Consider the following 23,224-nt stretch of genomic DNA (forward strand, 5'->3'; position numbering starts at 1 on the left):
AGGAAGGAAAAGAAAAAGAAGAAGAAAGAAAGAAAGAAAGAAAGAAAAGAACGAAAGAAAGAAAGAAGGAAGGAAGGAAGGAAGGAAGGAAGGAAGGAAGGAAGGAAGGAAGGAAGGAAGGAAGGAAGGAAGGAAGGAAGGAAGGAAGATTTTACTTGTGTTTATGCCCTTCACTGCTAACATTCAAGTCCATGGCATCACCATCATACCTGGACAAGAGTAGAAAACAAAATTTGTCACTGTCATTCTGCTCTTGTCTCTCTTTGCTGTCTACTGTCTATGTAGAAGCCAGAGAAATCTTTTTATTGTTCATATAATTTTCCTGCTGAAAACCCTCCAATTGGCTTCTCAACACATTTAACATAAAATTGGAATTCTCTATCACTACTTCTAGGAATTGGCTCTTGCCAGCCCTTCAGCACTCCCCTTTATCACATTACTCTAGCCACAGTAGACATCTTACTGTCAGGTTCATTTCTACCTTGGAGTTTTTATACTTGTTGTTTCTTCTACCCGAGATCTTGGCAAGGCTAGCTGCCTCTCAGCTCAAATATCACCTCTTCAAGGGGCCTTCTCTGGCCACCCTCTTTAAAATCATCTCCTCATCTCCCATCCCATCACTTTCCATCCTATTTCCCTATTTTATTTTCTTTGTTGTACTTACAACTACTTGAAATCATATTATTTATTTATATTTTGTTTATTGTGTGTCTTCCACACTAGAATGTTCCCTAGGGCAGGGATTTATCTGGCTTCCTCATTTCTGTATCTTTAGTACATAGGAGAGCGCCTGGCACATAGTAGGGGCTCAATACATATTGGTGAATGAATATTTGAACAGATTAGCTATTTATGTGGTCACTCATAATGTGTGCATAGCATATTTAGTTCTAGAGCTGACATGAGTAATAGTTTCACATGGCTATGTCTCCTGGGAAGACCCTAAGAAAGTGTAACAAAGCTAACGACAAAGTATGGGAAGTTAGGGTAAGGACAGGATGAATCATTGCAAGGCAAAGGATAATGATTTAGATAATAAAAGAAATAAAGAAAAACTTTTTTCCAAAAGAAAAAAGTGGAAAACAAAATTGCATATATTGCATGGGCTCTTTTGCATATATGTATGTTTGCAAAAAAAAAAAAAATGCAACAACAAGGGATAATACGTTTCCCTAAAAAGTAGACCTTTTTACTTTTCTGAATTTTTCACATTTTTAGTTGATGAATTTTAGATAAAAACTCACTTCTCAGAAGCCTCCTTTTTTCCCCAGACAGACCTAAGTACCCCTTCTTTAGTGCTTCCATTGCAGTCCATCAACACATCCATCCTCTTATACATTATATTGAAACTAAAAACTTGGTTGTCTCCCTCCCCTACAAACTGTGAGTTGTGAAAACAGAAATGCTATCTTAATCATCTTTGGTACATGGGAGATATTCAGTATTTGCAGAAATAAGGTAGGCCTGTAGATTCCTCTGGTTCAGAGCATCCATGCTATGTCTGTTCTTAACAATGCTGGGACAATAATTCAAATGACTCCAAGAAAAATGGCTCTATTATTGAGCCCTATCGCTTTCTCCAATTCGAGCCAATAGGATTAGAGTGTAAGCAGGAACTGCAACACCCTCCCCTGGTCCAACCTATGACATGAACTAGAGTGCCCCAAAAAATCCTCTATTTCCAAACCCATCAGGTCTGGGCAAACCTGGCCTCTGGTAAAGGTCCTAAATCTGTTTCCCCATGCCCGGTTGACCACAGTAAGTCCCTGGAACAGGGGAAAGCCTTGGGTTTAGGGATGGTATATCAAATGGCAGTTCCATTTCTCATATTTTAGTAATAAGATAAATAATAAAGACCTTCTAATGCAATGCCTTCATTATTCACTGGCACTACTCAAACCCCAAAGTCTCTAGGTTGTTTTTCTACTCCCTGGATATATCTATATGATGATTTTTTGCCTGGAGTAGACTCCATTTTTCTCTATTAGGAAGATGAAAACTTTCTGCCAGAAAGTTGCCCTTTTAATCACTTTCTGGAAAACACTCTAAGTTATATGCTCCACCCAGCTCCAGGATGAAGTTTTTCTGCTTAATAGCAATGACAGGCTGGCCTCATACTCCTCCAAGCCCTCTCTGCTTTCTAGCTATCAAGGGGTTTCAAGACCTTATGGTCTTATTTATAGTCTGTAAAAATATGTCTAAATATATGTATAAGCAATCTTCTCTCTTCTGAATTACTTTCTTAATCGCAAGAGCCACTATTGGGAATGATATATTCAATTTGGTTAATCAGGAGATTTCGTGCCAGTGATTGTGGCCATAATTAGGTACATTTGGGTAAAACTTTTATTAGTTTGACATTATCAGTACCAGATTTGAAATTTAACACCAAAAAATCTGCAGGCCAATTACAAGCATTTATACCACAGTCCTTTGCATATTTGTCTGCATAAACTCTAATCCCTACATTTTTAGGCATCTAATACTCTAAAATGTTCCCTATTTAATAGGGCCTCTGTTGCTTATTGTTTTCCTATCATTCTTTAGATCTCAATTCCAATGTTCTTTCTTCATCATCCTTAGAAGGAGAGTAAGAAATGAGATACAGAGAAAGCAAGAAAAAAGAATCTAAAGATATCCATCAAAACAGAATGAAAAGTGCCCCGGTGTCCTAGTGTGGAAAGCATGACAGCATCTCTTCGCCTCTGCACCCACAAAAATTGAGACCAAAGCCAGAAAAAAAAAAAAAAGTCTTTTCAAACTATAGTGAAGGATCAGGTGAAAATGAGAAAGTCCAACAAAGAAAATAGGACATAAGCTGAAAAATATTTCTCAAAATGAGAAGTGATACTCTAGCACATTAGTTATCTGATGGGGTGCAAATTAAGGAAGCCATGTACCTTTTCTCATGTTTTATTTGTCTTATTCTTACTGGAAAATTAGGTTCTATCATTTTTCAAAATATTAAGATATTTGTATTACTCAAGTTTCAAAGGAAGGATTAAATGAAAAAAAGTAAATTCCCACAAAAATTATGTATCTAGCAGTTTAACTATGGTTCTGTGACCCCAAAACTTGTTTCTAATAAAGCAAGCATTTTCAGAGCTGAGTTCTCATGGGGGTTAAGTCTGGATTTGTCCACCCTGGACAGACAGACAGAGTAAACAGATTGTATGATAGAGGTAGGTAATTTCTAACAGATACTTAATAACTGAGCCTAGAAAGAAAAAACCCTCAGCTCTTCCCTTTTGGCAGAGCTTTAAATTTTTTTTCACATTTTGAAACTATTTACAGTTCATATGGTTTCCAGACCTACTCTCCAAAACCAAGGGCACCATCCCCTGCCTGGGTCTCTCAGCGCTCCACATGTGATTTCTGAGGCAGCCAGCCAGATGAGCATTTGATTTGAAAATGAAGCCTTAAATTTAGCAGCGTGAAAGGGGAAAGCATGTAAGAACACAAATGCCTGGAAAGGGGCAAGGTAACCAGCTGAGGCCAGCTGGGTGAACACTCTTCGTCATCCAGGCAATTCAAAAAGTGTCTCTGTGAGGGAAATGTCCACCGCAAACCCCAGCAAGTCTATTCCTGCTTCTTCACTGGGTGTCTAGGGCTGCCTGTCACATTTTGGCTTGCTCAACGTGCTGCAACCTGGGGGCAGCTGCGAATAAAACAGTAAGCATTGCTTCAAATCGTATCTTGAGCTCTGCTAACTAAGAAATGAAGTCCAGGCAGACCTAAACCCTCCCCTTTCCTTAAGTGTCAGACACTGTCCCATACATGTTAATTTCTAGCAGTGCCCAAGAGACTCCCAGTAACACAGAACACAAGGGTAAAGATGGGCTTGGTATCCAAGGACCTCACACTCTCAAGTGCAGCAATGTGCACAAACATACAATATATGAATACTTCTCCTTGCCCTATATTAGTTGCAGGGAAGAAAAGAGGAGTCTAAAATATATTCTGCTTTTTCTCCAACAGGCTTTACTTAATTCACTTTAGTGCATTTTGCCCACTATCATGTAATTATTGCATATCACTTACGTGGGAATATGGAGATTGCTTCAGCCTCAAGTAAGTCACAGCAGTAATACAGACAGACAAGTATAGCAATAGGCATTAGCCTCTCCCCATATCTTATCTTGACCCCTCTGCAATAGCTTCTTCCCATGCAGCAAGTATGAGATTTTCCAAAGACAAATCCTTCCACACAATCCCTCTGTTATGAGAAAAAAGACCCAAACTCTTAATGTAGGCTTGAAGGCCCTGAAGGGTCTGGCCTCTGATGGCTTCTGCAGCCCTGTCTGCTGCTGCTGTTCTCTCTGCCTTATTCTCTGGACTTCTGTCAATCAGTCCCTCATAATCACCATCCTCCTTCCCCTCCAGAGGACCTTTGCACATGATTTCCCTCTGTCTGGAATTCTTCTCATCCCATTGCTCCCACTCCTATCACCACCTTTGCCTAGTTAACTCCTAGTCATCATTATGTTTTCAGCTCAAATGTACTACTCCCTTAAAGAACCCATTCCTAAACTGCTTCACCTCAGCTCTACCAACCCCCACAAAAAATACCTTCCTTTAGAACCACACTCTTTTCCTTAGCAGCACTTGCCTTGGTTTGTAATTATACACTACTTAGCATGGCTATTTTATTGCCTACTTCCCTGACCAGATACTAAGCTCTGTGATTGCAGAGAACATGTCCGTTTGGGTTGACCTGCATTTGCAGAATCTAGCTCAATGTCTGGCACACAGGATGCACTCCATAAAGACTGGCAAGTAAATGAAAGGTAAGGACACCATTATGACACTATGTGCCGTGATATAATAGAGTGCTATTATCAAGACAAACAAAGATGGTAGAATATAGTCAGGACATTACCCTAGTAGCCTCATGCTTTGAATTGTCTCCTGACACCTTCTGCTACAATTTCTTCCATCTGGAATATGATTTATCTTCATTGTTGGAAGACTCTATGATTAAAGTTCTTCTTCCTTACCTAATCCATTTTGTAACTTTCATATCCTACCTTCCTGTTCCACTGTCATCTCTATTACTATTACCATCAAATCCATCCTCATACTTCCAATCTCCCATTTTCTGTTAAATCTTTTTACCAGGTGGAGTCACTGACTTCCACTCTTTGGCTCCTCACCATCATACCAAAGTTGAAGAGGATCACAGAGTCACAGTACTTAAACATTAAGAGGGACCTTGAAATATCTGGCCCAATGGTACTCAAACTTCAATGTACATGAGAATTCCATGAAGTGCTCATTAAAAAATAGAGTCCTCAGTCCCAGACCCAAAAAGTTTAATTCAAGAGGTCCGGGAAAGAGCCCAGGAATCTGCACCTTGGTGATTCAGATGCGGGCGGTCCTCAGACCTCATGTGCAGGGGTACTGTCCAGTGCTGTGATGCTTGTGGGGGATCCTCAAGATCTACCACAAAGGGTGAGAGGGCAGCCGAGGGCACCCGCTCTGAGCAACTGTACTGTACATAAGATTTCATTTGAAAAGGGTTCTGCTTATTGGAAAAAGAAACGTTTGAAAATGACTGGTATCCAATATCTTTGTTTCATAGATGAGAAAACTCAAGTCCTTGGTCCTCAGTCATGTAGCCAGTTCATGGCAGAGCAGGACTGAACCGCAGCCTCCTGACACCAGGCTAGTAGATTTTCCCAACACCTTCCTGCCTTATGGGGTAGAAAGACAACAGAGGTTCTCACTGCCATGTCGCCTAAGAGTCTTACAAGGAGCAGCCTGCATATGAAGATGGTATTTGTGGACCACATTGCACCAGAGCACGTAGCTGGAGGGACAGGAGATGGTGGATTTGGGCTCGTTTTTCATCCAGCATATTCTTAGCCTCCCTCTTCAACAAGCCTGTAAAGACCTAGTCATCCTCTATGGTCTGACCTCTTCCTGGGTTCTCCAATGCTCTCCCGACCCTCTCACCTCCCCCTTATTACACAAAGTAGTTTGATTCTCCCTCAGCTTGGAACTCAAATCTACTGCAGCAAATCACCAAAATAGCAGGGTCTTTTGTAACCAGAATGCATTTATCTTAGATGATAATGGAAGTTAAAGATACACCAAGTTCTATGTGCCATTTAAAACTCTGTCCTTTCTCTTCTCAAAAAAAAAATAGGTTTATGCATCTTTTCTCAGTTGTTATTGGGAGGAGATCCAGAATTTCTTTTGAAAAAACAAACAAACAAACAAACTCAAACCTCAATCACAAAGGCCTCAGAGATGTTAGAACATTAATTTTAAAAATGTAAAGTTTTCTTAGGATCTCAAAATCTGAAAGTTAAAAGAGACAAAAATATTATAGTGAAGAAATTTGGTTTCATTCAGAGCTCAAAGGTTGTCTCTACCAAACCAAACAAATGTTTTAACAGCATTTGTTGACTATTTCTTATCAATTTTTCCTCCCAGCAAATTTTTACTACAGGGGCATTTTGCTTTACACTTCCTGACATGATTTCAATGGGTTAATTTCTTCCATGCATTTTTAATTGGTGTCGGTAGTAAATTAAGAAAACTTGGAAGAGTACAAACAAAACATAGAAATCGCCCTTGATCTTGCTACCCAGATCAGAGTTAACTACAATTAATTTGTGGGTGCATTTTATGATTCCCTCTCCTCCATCTTTGCTTCCTCCTCTTCTTTTTTCTCTCTGCTTCTCCACACAATATTCCTTTTTCAAAAATAATTGAGATTATTTTATACGACATCCTACTGTCATGGTTGAATAGTACAAAGGTATTTGCAACAGAATCTGTGAATATGATCTTAGTTGGAAAAAGGCTCTTAGCAGACATAATTAAATTAAAGATCTTGAGGTAAGATCATCCTGGATTAGGGTGGACTCTAAACCCAACCACAAGTGTCTTTATGAGAGATGAGAAGGAAAGAAGAGACACAGAAAAGAAGCTTATGTGCAGGTGGAGGCAGAGATTGGAATTACATAGCCACAAGCCAAGGAATGCTTAAAGCTATCAGAAGCTAGGAGAGAGGCCTGGAACAGATTCTCCCTTAGAGTCTCCAGAGGGTTTACAGCCTTGCTAACACTTTAATTTTGGACTTCTTGCCTGAAGAACTGCAAGAGAATAAAGTTCTGCTGGGTTTTTTTGTTACTTTTTTGTTTGTTTGTTTTTGGGTTTTTTTGTTTTTTTGTTTTTTTGTTTTACATGGAGTCTTGCTCTGTTGCCAGGCTGGAGTGCAGTGGCGTGATCTCGGCTCACTGCAACCTCCACCTCCTGGGTTCAAGTGATTCTCTTGCCTCAGCCTCCCGAGTAGCTGGGACTACAGGTGCGCGCCACCAAGCCTGGCTAATTTTTTGTATTTTAGTAGAGACGGTGTTTCACCGTGTTGGCCAGGATGGTCTCGATCTCCTGACCTCACGATCCACCTGCCTCAGCCTCCCAAAGTGCTGGGATTACAGGCGTGAGCCACCGTGCCCGGTCAAAGTTGTTTTAAAGCAGTTGGTTCGTGATGGTTTGTTTTTAAGCCACATGGTTTGTGGTGACATGTTATAGCAGCCCTAGAAGACTAATATTCACTTGTTTTTAGTTTTTACTTGAGAGGGTCTATGTTTGTTCATTTGTTCATTCTTTCACTCAGTAGACACTTATTCTCTGCCTACTCTGTGTCAGGCAGAATGCTATTAAGTTGGTGCAAAAGTAAAAGTGATTCCATAATTACTTTTGCACCAACCTACAATATGCTGAGGATACAGAGTTTAATAAGATATGTTTTCCCCAAATATAATGCAATCATATGTATATGGTACAGGATAGGTTTATCTGTAGAATTGCCAGGATACTCTCACATTTTGTTGTTTTTACTTCTGGGTAACGTGCAGAGCAAAATGACTCATCTCATTAGGAATGTACAGCTCTCAAAAGTTCTTGTCAGTATACAGGCTCTGTAGATGAAACAATGCTGGGTGGTAGAAAACCTTGGTAGGTTTTGGGAACCTGGTTGGGAATGGTGCTTTGAAGCTGTAACTCAGGAGCACTGGAACGTTTTTAAACTTGACCAGTTTTCTAAAACACTGAGATCTATTTCCTTATTCCATGTTAGGCACTTTCTAATTCTCTCTACTTACTGATCTTTGATAAGAATTAGATGTGCAATACTGGAAGGAAAAGGAAAAGATAGAGGTAGACAGCATAGAAAGTAAGAGTAATGATGTCTAAATTAGATCTAAGGACTCAAACGGACTTGGGAAATTTGGTTTACTGTAAAAAGTAACATCATCAGCAACATATGGAAAGAAGACTCTGGCAGTGGCATTGTGGAAGAGCTATGAGATGAGGAAGACTGGGAAATATAATTGAGAGTGATACTGAATATTGAAGAAGGAGGGTAATGGATTCTAATGATGGAGAAAGAATAGATTTTCAAGATGTGAAGAAAGTTGATGGTATTTTCTAATGGAGAATATGGTAAGTCCTCACTTAACATTGCTGATAGGTTCTTGGAAACTGTGACTTTAAGTGAAACAACATACAGCAGGTCTTCAAATAACATTGTTGAGTTCAAAGTCTTTTATTACAGTATAGGTGAGAAAAAACTTGATTTTGTTACATTTCATTACACTTAAAGTCATAGTTTTCGAGAACCTATCCATGACGTTAAGTGAGAACTTACTGTCTATGGTGCAGTAAAGTATATTTTCCATAATCTCAGCATTCCTTCACAATAAACACTAACTGGATTTTAAATTTGCTTAATGTCCAGTGTTCAGTCCAGTATGATGGAGTTGCAGGGGGAAAGAAGAAAAGTTAAGTATTGAGAAGTGGATTTGAGTTTGGAGACGGCTTCATGGAGGAGAGCACACAAACAGCAGTGGAGATTTAAGAGGCTCTGTTGGTAACAGGGGACGAATTTCATTCCGATAATCCAGTTGGCTCAGTGTCAATCAGCATGTGCTAGGGCTTCCTCAGGGATATGATAGAGGTTTTATAGGAGCATTGAGAGTAGCAGCAGGGATTCATGGTTTTCATCCATCCATCCATCCACCTACCCATCCATCCCATATTTAAGAAACACTTCTGAGTACCAGCCACTGTGCTAGGTGCTATGGACACATGGACTATTAGGACCCATGTCACTGCCCTCAAGGAGTCTGGGGTCTAGGGGAAGAGATGAACAAATAAACAGACTCTTATTTGACAGCAATAGGTGCAAGGAAGCATGAGGTACTCCAGGTGCACTGGGTGCTCTGGGTGTACACATATGGGGTGGGGATGGCTAATACCAGTTTTGGGAGGCTGGTGGCGGGGATATCATTGTCTCAGAATAACCTTTGATAGAACTGGCCCCCCAGCAAAGGTCTGTCATTGAAGAGCTAATTGATTGGTGCCCCAGACACCGAGAGAGGGGAGAATAGAGCCAGCTACACTGAGCACAGAATGGAGGAAGGAGACATTAAAAAGGTCAAAAACTGAGGAGGAGAACTTTGATGAAGAAAAATGTTGAAACAGGATTTCATGTTGCTGGCTAAGGAGTATATGAAATAAAGCTCCTCAAGTTTCTCCCCCACAGATTCTTCAGTCAACTCTACCTTGCCCTCTAAGCCTTTTATGGGAGAGGGCTCTTTGAAGGAGCTTTAAGATGAGAAAAAGAGAACAGCTAACATCTGGGTCACATAAACTTTAAAAAGAAATTAAGAGATGCCACTGAAAACCCATGTGCAGAGTTTTGAAAGTGTTATAATTCCCTGTTATGTCAAGATGCACCTCATTTGGGGAAATAGTCACCATTTAGAAATTCAATCCTTAAAAATTGTATTCATGCAATATAATAACTGATTACAGTAGAAAATCATTTAAAAGAACTACAATAATGTCACGGCTCACATACAGAAACCAGCCCATTGGCAAAGGAACCCTTCCATCTGCAAAGCTGAGAACCAGAAACTGCCCAAGAAATGATCAGTCCAAGACTTGAGAAACTGAAATTAACTTATTGAAGGCAAAATTGTTTTTGAAGCAGTATTACTGTATGTTGAATATTAATTTTTAAACCACTTCACTGAGTTCAAAAAGCACTGAGACCACTCTTGTTAGCTTGCTTCTGAACTCACTGTTATGGGTGTCACTGTTACACCCACAAAAGTGTGTTTTATTAATACTGTTTTTAAAAGAAGAATCAAGTTTTTCTGCTCAAAATCTCCTTTCAAATCTGCAAGTCTGTGCCTATAGACCCAAAATACCTTTCCCCTAGCCCCAGTGGTACCCTCATAATGTATACATAATCTGGGTGGGCTGGAGATAAAAGACTCAGGCAGTTGGTCCTGTGCCCTGTGTTTAACCACTCTAATTTTAAGCCCACAATTGAGATGGAATAACTCAATCGAGGGTACATTAATTATCCCATGTGATCAACAAGATCTCACTCTCCCCCTTACAAGACGCACACACACACAAAATGTGTGTCAGCTGCAAATACACTGAGTTCAATGACCTTTGGGTTTTCTTGTTGCAGGTGCTCAAATAGAAAAAGTAAGAGAATATTTAATAAGAGTAATAATTCACTCTTACCCAAGACTGACACACTGGATAAAATCCACCAGAAGGCAATATCATATACATCCACCCCCCTACCACCACCTTCCTGGGTACGTTGTTTCCAAGAATATAGTAACAAAATTATAAATCTCTTGACCATAGGTCTACATGCCTCTAACCGGGAAGTACAAGGAAAATGGGAATAGGTCCTTCCTAGCTGCCTGAAGGATCTGCTAGCCACCCCTCTGAATCAATACCCAAATTTGCTATCAAGATGCTACAGACCAGAACTACTACTTTATATACTTTTCTTTTAAATGCTATATAGTTAATTATTATAATATAAAACATATTCAAATTGTTTTCAATTGTTACTGTTTGGGGATTTACATGTATTATGCTTTTTTGATTCAACAAATGTTTATTTTTTAAAATTTTACTTTAAGTTCTGGGATATGTGTGCAGGTTTGTTACATAGGTAGACATGTGCCATGGTGATTTGCTGCAGCTATCAACTCGTTATCTAGCTTTTAAGCCCGCATGCATTAGATATTTGTCCTAATGCTCTCCCGCCCCTTGCCCCCCACCCACGGCCCCCCCGTCAACAGGCCCTGGTGTGTGATGTTCCCCTCCCTATGTTCATGTGTTCTCATTGTTCAACTCCCACTTACGAGTGAGAACACGTGGTGTTTGGTTTTCTGTTCCTGTGTTAGTTTGCTGAGAATGATGGCTTCCAGCTTCATCCATGTCCCTCAAAGGACATGAACTCATTCTTTTTTATGGCTGCATAGTATTCCATGGTGTATATGTGCCATATTTTCTTTATCCAATCTATCATTGATGGGCATTTGGGTTGGTTCCAAGTTTTTGCTACTGTAAATAGTGCTGCAACAAACATACGTGTGCATGTGTCTTTAGGGTAGAATGACTTATAATATTTTGGGTAAATATCCAGTAATGGAATTGCTGGGTCAAATGGTATTTCTGGCTTTAGATCAAGAAAGATACATAAATTATATTTTAAAATTGAAAACAAACTAAACACCAAACAGAGAAATGGTATGTGAATTGTGAGATATGCATTGGATAGAATGTTATGTAGCCCTAAAAATCATATGTATAAAGAAATAAGAAATCATAATGATATGATGTAAAGTAAAAGCAGAAAGATAAAAATGTAAATACATAATTATAAGAAATCTTGGCATAGAAAAAAAGAGAGGAAATATAAGAAAATAGTAACAACAATTATTTTGGATAGTGGAAGAATGAAAGTTATTTTCTTCCTTCCACTTTTTCTTGTTTTCTAAATTTCTCTTAATGAATATATGCTGCTTTTATAAAGGAAAAAAATCTACACCAAAGAAAAAATGAAACAGAATTTTAAATCCTAATATCCAATGGGAGTCATCACTCAATTAAACTAGAAAAGTTGATTAAACAAGTTGTTCCTATTGAAAGAGTATGTTTGTTCATGTAATTATGCAGCTTCTGGAAATACCAGACTTGGAAAGTGCAGAGACAATACTCTGCAGTAGTAAAAGAAAGCTCCTTCCTTTCCCCATAATACACACAGTTTCCAAAAATGAATAAGATTGATGGAAACAGGCCTATGAGAGCTTCAGAGATTTAAGCAAAGTTTATCAATGTGCAGGAAAGTATAAAGTAGAATGCTGCACAAAAAGCTTATAGTCAAGTACAATTTAAAATCTAAAAGTGTCAGGGAAATATCCCGACTAAATGAAGGGTAATTGCACTGAAGCAGCTGATCTCAGACTGTTCTAATGCAAAATGTTAAGTTTAGAAGACGTTGGAGAAGTAAAAACGTTAAGAAGTGATACGGACTCTATTTGTTAATAATGACACAAAGTTATACATGATATAAATGATGAATTGATGGGTGCTGACGAGTTGATGGGTGCAGCACACCAACATGGCATAAGTATACATATGTAACAAACCTGCATGTTATGCACATGTACCCTAGAACTTAAAGTATAATAAAAAATAAAATAAATAAAATAAAATAATAATTAAAAAAAATTTAAAAAAAATAATGACACAAAGAAGGGGTGGTAGCACCCTGGAAGAATGAACAGAGAATCCTCGGCTTTTTAAAATATTTATTATGTGAAAAACTGTGCTTACCATTTTATTTTATTTTTTAATAATTTTAACTTTTGTTTTAGATTCAGGGGATACATATGCAGGATTGTTACACGGGAAAATTGTGTGATGCTGAGGTTTAGGATACAAATGATCCTACCACTCAGGTAGTGAGCATAGTACTTGATAGGTAGTTTTCCAATCCCTGTCCTGCTCCCCTTCTCCCTTCTCCAGTAGTTCATAATGTTTATTGTCCCCATCTTTATATCCATGTGTACTCAATAACTAGCCCCCAGTTATAAGTGAGAACATGTGGTATTTGGTTTTCTGTTCCTGTGTTAATTTACTTAGGATAATACCCTCCAGCAGCATCCATGTTGCTGCAGAGAACATGATTTTGTTCTTCTTTATGGCTATGTAGTATTCCACAGTGTATATATACCACATTTTCTTCATCCAGTCCATTATTGATGGGCATTTAGGAAGATTCCATGTCTTTGCTATTTTTAGATTAAAAAACAAACAAAACAAACGCCCAGGCTGGAGTGCAAATGGCATGATCTCGGCCCACTGCAACCTCCCCCTCCGGGTTCAAATGATTCTCCTGCCTCATCCTCCTGGGTAGCTGGGATTACCGGTGCCTGACACCATGCCCAGCTTATTTTTGTATTTTTGGTAGAGACGGGGTTTCACCATGTTGGTCAGGCTGGTCTCGAACTCTGACCTCAGGTTAGCCACCTTCTCAGCCTCCCAAAGTTCTGGGATTACAGGCATGAGCCACCACACCTGGCCATTGAGTGTCCTTTAAATCAGACATAAGATATAAGTATAAACAGACAGATATGGGTAAAGACAGGGCTTCAATTAGAGGCTGTCAAACGTGTCTGTACATTAGACTCATCTTGGAAACTTTAACACCAAGGCCTCATCTCCAAGACCGTTGTTTAATTGCTCTGGGCTGTAAATGGGATGTGCGTATTTTTTAACTCCCCCAAGTGATTCTAATATGATGTCCAGTTTGAGAAGCATGGGATTAGGTGACCTCTGCAGGAACTTTCAGGATCCCTCTCATTTGCCCCTTACCTGTCCAGTTGCTCCCATGGTAGCCAGGAATAGTTAGCATGACTTGAGGAAACATCCTCTTATGAAACATTTAAGTATGTATTGGTACTCGCAGACTTGCCAACAGTATCTTGTAGCCTAGGGCTGAGAATGTGCACTTCTTGTGCAGCAGTCACGTTAACTTCCACAATAAGGAATCATGCCACCGCTACTTACTTTTAAAACAAAAGTCATCAAAAGTTTTTACCAAAAGCTAAAAGAACACCCATTTCTTAAGCACTTTCACATATTACAAGTTTGCAAAGGCAGAAGATTTGTCCTGATTTCAAAGGAATAGAGTAAGAAAACAAAAAACATGAAATTGTAAAGGAAGGTTAAAAGGGAAGGGTTTCACTTCCATAATTATATCGTGGCTGAGGTTTACATTATAAGTCACTTGGTGCTAAGAATGTTAATAAGTAATGCTCCAGGCACTGAAAGTGTGGATATATATGTGTATTTACATATGTATATTAACATATAGGTAAACTACATATATATTACATAATGATGTTTATATTTCTATGATTATATACAAATTATATATTTTATATTCTATTATTATATTCTATGATTATATATTATATTCAAACATAAAATAAATAGAGAAGACTTGATCAGACCACGAAGTCCACACTTGACACATTGCATCATGAATGGATAGAACTCTAATGTAGATTCTTACCTGCCATGAAACCCTGGTCTAGTCATCCCTTCAGGGCCTTAATCTCCCCATCTTTAAAATTGGGGCACTATTACCCACACCTTAGGGTTTTATGAGACTTAAGTGTAGGAGCATTGGGGCCCACACATAGTAGTTGCTCAATAAATATGTTGAATCTGAATGTAGCCACCCACCTTCCTGGCTCCTGATCACAGAAGAAGGGGTACCTGAAGCCCGGAAGGAAAATCAACTGCCCAAAGTCACACAGTAATCACTTACAAAGACCCAGATTTCCTGACTGCTACTTTCATCCCACTTTCTTCCCTTTAGGGTCCTCCTCACCAAAGCCGACTATGCCCTGCCTCCTTCCAGGACATGCCAATGGCTCCTGCCCTACTTTGAAGACCTTAAGTCCAAGACCTTCTGCCGGGAACACACAAGCGAAGCCACGAGCACCTGGCAGTGCCCAACCCAATGTGACACCCACCCCAGTAATACCTGGACTCCCAAGGCCCTGATCCCCTCCAGCCATTTTACTTTATTCCCACAGATGCCAAGGATAGGGCCAAAACACTTTTTAAATATTTTCTCTTAATATTGCCATGGGCTTAATTACGCATTAACTACTATCTTATACCTGCTTCCCTGGAAGCAGATCCTGAGATGAGTACCCACATGCAAGTGGTTCGTTAAGAAAGTATTTCTAGGAGAAACTGGGAAGGGAGATGAGAAGCGACACAGGAAAGGGAAAGAAACCAAGCAAGAACATGATTGCAGCCAAGTCCTGTCCTCAGCCCAAGCTCGAGGGGCACTCAGGAGTGCAAATTACACCTCAGAGTTGGTCCAACCTGAGGCAGGGGAGCTGCTGTTTCATGTGCCTGCCCCAATCGGTCACTGGGTCCAACATCCCAAGGGCCATGCCATGAAGAAAGTGGCAGGTGCAAGCTCTTAGAAGTAATGTACGTGGGTGCTTGGGGATGAGCACAGGAAGACAGGCAGATCTGGGCAGAACCCCAACAGTATCCTCCATAATCACCAACTCCACAGGACTCAACACTCCTTGTACTAGCTCAGAGCTAAGCCCATTTGATTTCCCCAATATCTCAAAATCCAAAAAGTGAAAAGCCAGTCTCCATAGCCTGAGCACATTCTACAGAAACCACTATCCTATGCACTGGAATTGGCTAATGATGGGATTTAGCAAAATTTAACAGAACAAGCCCGTCTTGTAAGTTGCCCTCTCTGCAAGGACACTTGTTACAGCTTAGTTTGAAAATTCAACAGATACTATGGTAGGCTCAAGGGACACAAACACCATCAAGAGAGAGGACCCCTACCCTAGAGGAGCTCAAGGTTGTGGGTAATCTCTCAAATGGACATTTTTGCCTGATTTTTCACTGAATCCTAAAAAATACTCCGTTCCATTCTCAATTCAACTTTACAGGATCAGCAACAATGCTTTTCAAAACATCACACCATATTGAGTTATAAAGACATACTATCTCCCAAGGAATTAACAAAAAGCTAAATAAAACCACAAGAAAGTACACTAACACTATTTCAAATGATAATGATAACGATAGCCACCATGTGTGGGAGACATATAGTCATCAAATTTCTGAATATTTAAGTTACTGGATTAATCTCATGGCCTCCAAATAGACGCCCCAACATCTATCACAATCCTGGTATTTTGACTGGTAATTTGAGAGACAATAAAAGATATGCTAGAGTTATTAGTTCAAATTCGCTATGTAAGTGTATTTACTTTTAACACACTTTATATGAGATGAGACTTCAAAGTAATGAGACTGATGATTAGATGTTCCTTGGGAAAGGAACGTATTAACATCAGATCTAATACCCAGTCAGAACTTTCAGACTTGAGAAAGTCAAGACATGCAGCAGTACTACCCAAAACCACACACACTCTGTCCTATAAAGAGCCTTTTAAAGAAGTAACAAGACTACATGGAGAATGCTAACAACACACAAGACCAAGGCCAAGCGTTTTACAGAACTCCTTTAACCTTCACAGCAACTCCATCCATGGGAGAGAACCCATTATAACCCCACCGTACAGAGGAGAAATCCAATGCTTACAGAGATTAAAAACTTTCCCAAGACCACAGAATTATTCAGAGTAGGACAAAACTCATACTTAAGTTTCTCAGTGCGAAATGCATACTTTTAACACCACACTGTGGTGGCAACGATTCAAAACCCATTAACTTGGAATTGAACCATTGGGGTCCAAGCACCTTTATGGCTTATCCATGTCACACCAGGATCACACTTTCCAAGGCTCTGTCTCTAAAACTATGGTTTTAGATTAAGATCATTTTTCTTCACTGTCTTTTTACATCATTTTCTGAAACAAGTCAAAAGAAAAACTGTAGATATTCATTATGTAATTAGTAATCAATCAATATTTTAGTTATAGAGATTACTTCAATATCACCATGGATTGCCTAGGCTACCTAGCCCCTCTTGATATCTTTAGCATTTTCCCTCACATATGGCTAATTCATTTTATGATTTTCTCTTTAAAAATTACATTCTTCACAGTGTACAAATGATTCAAAATCACTGCCTGATGTGATTGACTGTCAGATTTAAGTACATCATTAAAATTTACTTTGCCACATGTTATCATTAGCAAAAAAATAAGGAGGTGGACAGCGAAAAAGAGAGTAAGAAATTATGGAAAGAAGTTTTAAAACTACCTCTGCTAAGTTTTCTGGAGGTGTTTTTGCTGTCATTTGTGTGTAAACACATGTGTTTTTAAAGCATTTCTGATTCTAGTACTGTTCCCAAAAATACTTTTTCTTCATTGATGGATGAATATAAAAGCAATGAAAAATTTGTACTATGGTAGGTGGCCCATCTAAATTCCACTATCAAGTGAATACAAAATTCTTATCACTATCACTTGATACAGTAACATGTCAGAAGTCTCTCTACAATATTCCCCAGAAATTACCAAATTAAATAATTCACATACTCATGAAACATCTACCACATACAAAACCCCATATGCACCAATTCTAAATAGTATTGGATCTAGAAATCGAAAGTGACAAAGATGTGCCTGTGTTCCACAAAAGGTACTCCAAAAGAATCTGAAGTCAAAGTTGAGTGGGTAGCAGAAGCATTTGTTAAACATAAAAGAAAGCCATGAAGATAAAATGGAATTAAAGCTCAATTTTTAATAAAGGGCAAAAAGAATCATATATCTAATTAAAAGAGATTGTCACCAATTGTCAAGAGCTGTTTCAGGGTCCTAGAAGTTTTCAGAATAACCCAAAGAACGTATGTCTTACTTGCTGTCGATGAGCACTTCAGACTGCCGATTATTCACTTGATTATCACTCTTGTGGCGAAACTGAAAAATCAAAGTGTTTGTGAGAAAACACATTACAAGGTACTTTGTCAGACCAAATAAGCACACTGGCAATACTCTGAGTACATCCATTTAAACAGTGCTGCCATTGGTCTAAGATGACACTGTTTGGGCTTACTGTGAACCCAGCTCTACATGTTCTAAATCTAAATCAAAACCCTTCTCACTACATTACACTCTGGATGTCACCAATGAAACAACAAGGCTAGCCACGTACTCTTCCAATCTCCGCACATGTTTAGTTGCTTCTAAGAAGACAATATGCTCTCTACTATACCTTACAGTCCCAGAGAAAACCATGTATTAATTTTGATGTCTTTAACAAGGAATGGGGCTTCCATTTCTCTCCCATGTGTACTCAATGCTTTATTAGAACATCATTCTTTCTGTTTTATGGATTTCTTTGAAGTCAAGAAATTATTGGTAACAACATGAATTTTTATTCTCCAGAAATTCTAATTGTTAACAGTGATCTTATGAAGTACTGAGCATTTAAAACAAAAATTAGAATCCAATACTGAAACACATTTGGTGCAGATTTGTGATTTATGTCCAAATGGCTGTATTTCTTATTGTATACTCCAGTAATGTAAGTATCTTATATAGCTTGAAAGAATCTATTAAGAGCTTTCTACTATGCTCATAAATTAGGAGTCATTCAGGTAAGTCTTTCTATGTGAAATGTCATGATCAGGTAGTAGCAGTAGGCTGTAAGAGAAACAAAGGTAATATAGAGAAAATGGTAATACCATTAGTAATAGGCTATAATACAGTTATTTCAGCAAATTAGCCTACATGCACAGATGAATGGGGTAGTCTGTTCAGGAGACAGAAACTTTGATTTCATAGATTTTAATCATCAGAATGTTTTCTTTTTTTCTTAAATACAAAATGTTGTGTCAAAATCACAAAATATGAAATGCTTCAACCAGCTCTTTTCCTTTTCCTACAGCATTCCCAAATCCATTCCAATCTTTCTATTATGCTATGCCCAGTGCAAACTCAGAATGGCAGGTATAAGTTAATAGATATTACCAGTAAAAATAAGAAAGCAAAGTTATTTAGCATTTGTTAACATAAAAATAGTTTATAATATTGGTAAAGGAGTAAATTAAGTCACGTCGCCCATTGACATGAACGCTTCTTTCTACCAGTAGAACAATAGAAATGGAAACATTATTTGATCTGAGTGCATAATTTGGAGGGGTTGCTGAATATTCTCTCCTCCACCATATCTACATGGCATTCTTCTCCACTCTGCCCTGTGCCATGAAAAGCTGGGCTCTGTGGTCGTTGCCCTCTGACTTCTGGTAAGATTTGGCCAACAGACTGTACTGGCAGAAGATTTGAGGGTCAGAGAAGAGTGAAATGAGGGAATTTATCCCCTGGCTTTCTTCTAGCTGGGTTAGCAATGGCTGCTTCCACAGATAGCCGCAGCTGCTACAAACAGGCCTCAACTACATCTCCATGTCTGGTCACTGCTTCCTTCCTTTGCCTCTTTAGGTCTAGTAGTATTGCTACCCATGTTGTCATAGCTGCTTTTCCTTGCCCACACCATTTGTAAATGATCCCTTCATTATTAAACTCTCCAATCCACCCAATTTCAGGGTGACTTCTGTGTTTTGCCAAGACCCTGACTGGTGAAGGTGTCCAGTTAATGAACTGGCACATAACATCACAAAAGTGAAGGCACATTCAAGCATTAACTGCAATGGAATCAAAAGGAGACTTTTTGTTTAGTCACGTAAACCTCCTAAATTGACCAGCTCAGCATCACAGAAAAAGACCAGTCAGCCCATCCCCCAAAAGCTGAGCAGTTCACTCTCTGGGAGATGCAACCACTTCTACTTCTGCTCACGTTTTACCAAGAGGACTTGATATTGGAGTAGATGGAGCCTGGAAGGATTAGAAATGGTAGTTTAAAGCCCAGCCTGACTCTTATTGACAATTTCTCCTCTAGAAATAAATATGAAGTCTTAGAGGGGAACTTCCACAGGAAAGAAAGTGAGTAGAGGGCTACATTCATTGTGTACTCCCTGTGAGCCAGGTTCTATACCTGATGCTTTACCCATATCATCTCATTCTGTCTTCCCAATAGTGCTGGTGTCATTGGTCATGTTACACAGAAAAGGAAAGGTTTGAGAAGTTAAGTCATTTGCCTCGTGTCAAACTGTCAGTACATGGTTAGGTAAGGTGGTAGGGTAGTAAGGTGTCGTTCTCCAAAGCCAATATACTTTCTACTGTACCATTTATTCCTCTATGAAGTGTGACTATAATGAAGACCTTTAAGGCCAATATGTAGGAACTCATACATCTAAATGAGTACCATTTCCCTGAAAAATCAGATAACATGGAAAAACCACACATTTACTCCAAAGATGCCATTGCTCAAATGATTGTTGAAATTTCCTCTCTTAGAATTATCTCTGGAGCTCATAGCCCATTCTTCAGAATGTTCTCTATCCTTTGAGAATTGAGCTCTATGTCCTTTGAAAAGACATAATGAGATGTCTTATGTTTTGAAATAAAAGAAAGCCACTCTTAGAAAGCATGTCTGGTTGATAAGGTTTTTGATTAGGCTGAGAGGGAGCATTTGTTTCCAAAGCTGTGAAGCCATTAAGTCATGAGACTACTTTGTACACTGACCTTCAGAAGACAATTCTGTAAGAAGAGCTCCCAAAGTACCTTGAACAATGGCAACCTCACAGGAATCAGTAAACTCCAGGAACATCCCAAGCTAACCACTTTAATGTGATATTACTCATCAGTGTGGATGGATCCTATGTGTTTGCTCAAAATCCGGGGCCAGGCACAGTGGCTCACACCTGTAATCTCAGGACTTTGGGAGGCCAAGGCAGGCAGATCACAAGGTCAGATTGAGACCATCTTGGCTAACATGGTGAAACCCCATCTCTACTAAAATACAAAAAATTAGCCAGATGCAGTAGTGCGTGCCTATAGTCCCAGCTACTCAGGAGGCTGAGGCAGAAGAATCACTTGAACCCAGGAGGCAGAGATTGCTGTGAGCCAAGGCCGCACCACTGCACTCCAGTTTGGGTGACAGAGCGAGACTCCATCTCAAAAAAAAAAACATTAAAAACTTTAAAAAAAAAATCCAACATAGTGAAACCCCATCTCTGCTAAAACACAAAAAATTAGTCAGGCGTGGCAGCATATGCCTGTAGTCCCAGCTACTCAGGAGGCTGAAGCAGGAGAATTGCTTGAACCTGCGAGGCGGAAGGTGCAGTGAGCCGAGATCATGCCACTGCACTCCAGCCTGGGTAACAGAGTGAAACTCCGTTTCAAAAAGAAAAAAGAAAAAAAAAAAAAAAACTAACCTCAAAGGTTATAGTCAAAATGTGAACCATGAAATAGGCTAGAAATTTCATTAAGAAATGAAGAGTGTATCCTGTGTATTCTTTAAAAAATGATATATGAAGACAAGTACATTATTTGTGTGTATGTGTGCTATTTTAAAATGACTTGCATCAAATTGTTGATTTATCAAAAAATTATACGTAAGATAACTATGAGGAAACATCACATAAACCAACTTGATAAGTACAAATCTTCCCATATGTCTTTACCATACTCAACTACTCTTAGCAGGAGTGGGTTCCCACTTTCTCCATAAGGTCTTCCCTAATTCTCTTTCACACATCCCACCTCTGTTATCAATCTAGCTACTGAAGGTCATCTTCCTTCCTCAAAGAACCAAAGCACTTTGGTTCTTTTAAATTATGAATTTCACACCATTGTTATCTCACATTATTGTTATTCATGTACATGACCCATCTCCCTCTATTGAATGTTAAGCTTTTTTTAACTTCAGTTTCTGTGTCTCTTTCATTTTTGCATTATCCATATAGCTTAGCACAGAGGAGTGTGGTGAGTAAGTGCCAGTGTTCTGAAGCCGGATTGCTTGAGATAGACTATTACAGACTAAAACAACCATGAAAAAGTATGTCTATTAAGCCAATAATAAAGATAAAATGGAATCACCAAAAAAAAATACTCAGTTAATCTAAAAGTAGGCAGAGAAAAATAGAACAAAGAGCCAATGGGGTATATAGAAAGCAACAGCAAGATGATAGATGACCTAACCATAATGATAATTACATTAAACATAAATGGGTTAAATATTCCAATTGAAAGGTAGGGATTTTCAGATTTTATTAAAAATTATTACCCTACTATATATGCTGTCTAAAAGAAAACCATTTTAAAGATACAGATAGGTTAAAAATAGGCAACAGGAAATATAGGTGTGAGCTCAGAGGAGTGACTTGGGCTAGGAATATAAACCTGTAATTCATTGGCTTAGACAGTTATTGAGGGGGCACATGTAATCACTCAGGATGAAAATATAATTTGTCTGGATTTAGAATGTTTGGTTTTCCCAAGACTGTGTTTTGTCTTTGACTGAGAATGACTTCCTTTGGGTTATGCAGACTTTAAAATTCTCTATTGCCTTATACCTGACTTATTTACATTAGTTTCCTGACTTTTGAAGCTACAGTTGACCCTCAAACAACATAAATTTGAACTGCACAGGTCCACTTATACACAGATTTTTTTTTCTCTAAAGGCTACATTGAGTGTGCCTGCTCTCCTGCTTCCCCTTCCTCTGCTTCTGCAACCCCTGAGACAGTAAAACCAATCACTCCTCTTCCTCTTCCTCCTCAGCCTACTAAACATGAAGATGACAAGAATGAAAACCTTTATGATGATCCACTTCCACTTAATGAATAGCATATATATTTTCTCTTCCTTATAATTTTCTTAATAACATTTTCTTTTCTCTAGTTTATTGTAAGAATACAGTACATAATAAATATACAAAATATGTGTTAATCAACTGTTTATGTTATTGGTAAGACTTCTGGCCAACAATAGGCTATTAGTAAAGATTTTGAGGGAGTCAAAAGTTATACATGAATTTTTGACTGCACAGGGAATTGGTGTCCCTAACCCCCACATCATTCAAGGGTCAACTATATTTGATTTTGTAACTCCTAATGTAATGACAAGCATGTATGAGAATACCTAATATTTACCAACTCTCACAACTTAAACAAAGACATGTGATAAAGAATAAGTAACACTTCACTGAGTGAATGCAGGTTGATTTCTAATTCTGCTCTTCCACAAATTGGTCATATTATTAGCAAATCACTAGCTCTTTCTAGGCTTTTCTATAGTTTTCTCATCTATAAAAGAAGTAAGTGAATCTAGTTATTGAAACCCTCTTGCTTTTAAACAGGCTCTGGTTCTATGGCATCTGTATTAATCATCAAACAAATAAAATAGTTTTATATGATATTGACCAAAATAACTTCATTCAAAATTTCAAATGTATCTTCATTATCTATTTCTGAGAAGCCATAACTGAAATTGAGACCTCAAGAATGCTCAAGAGCAAATACTCA

General features: G+C 38.6%; 1 protein-coding gene across 1 annotated transcript in view; it reads right to left on the reverse strand.

The window, feature by feature from the left end:
* The window catches only part of ATP8B4 (ATPase phospholipid transporting 8B4 (putative)), a 256,458-nt gene that overhangs the window by 164,367 nt on the left and 68,867 nt on the right, over positions 1-23,224 (reverse strand). The window contains exon 7 of the mRNA XM_030930770.1: positions 17,716-17,777. Within this exon, the coding sequence (XP_030786630.1) occupies positions 17,716-17,777 (62 nt within the window). The remainder of the gene's footprint in view (positions 1-17,715; positions 17,778-23,224) is intronic.

This window comes from Rhinopithecus roxellana, chromosome 5 (genome assembly GCF_007565055.1).
Source record: "Rhinopithecus roxellana isolate Shanxi Qingling chromosome 5, ASM756505v1, whole genome shotgun sequence".
NCBI classification, from domain to species: Eukaryota; Metazoa; Chordata; class Mammalia; order Primates; family Cercopithecidae; genus Rhinopithecus; species Rhinopithecus roxellana.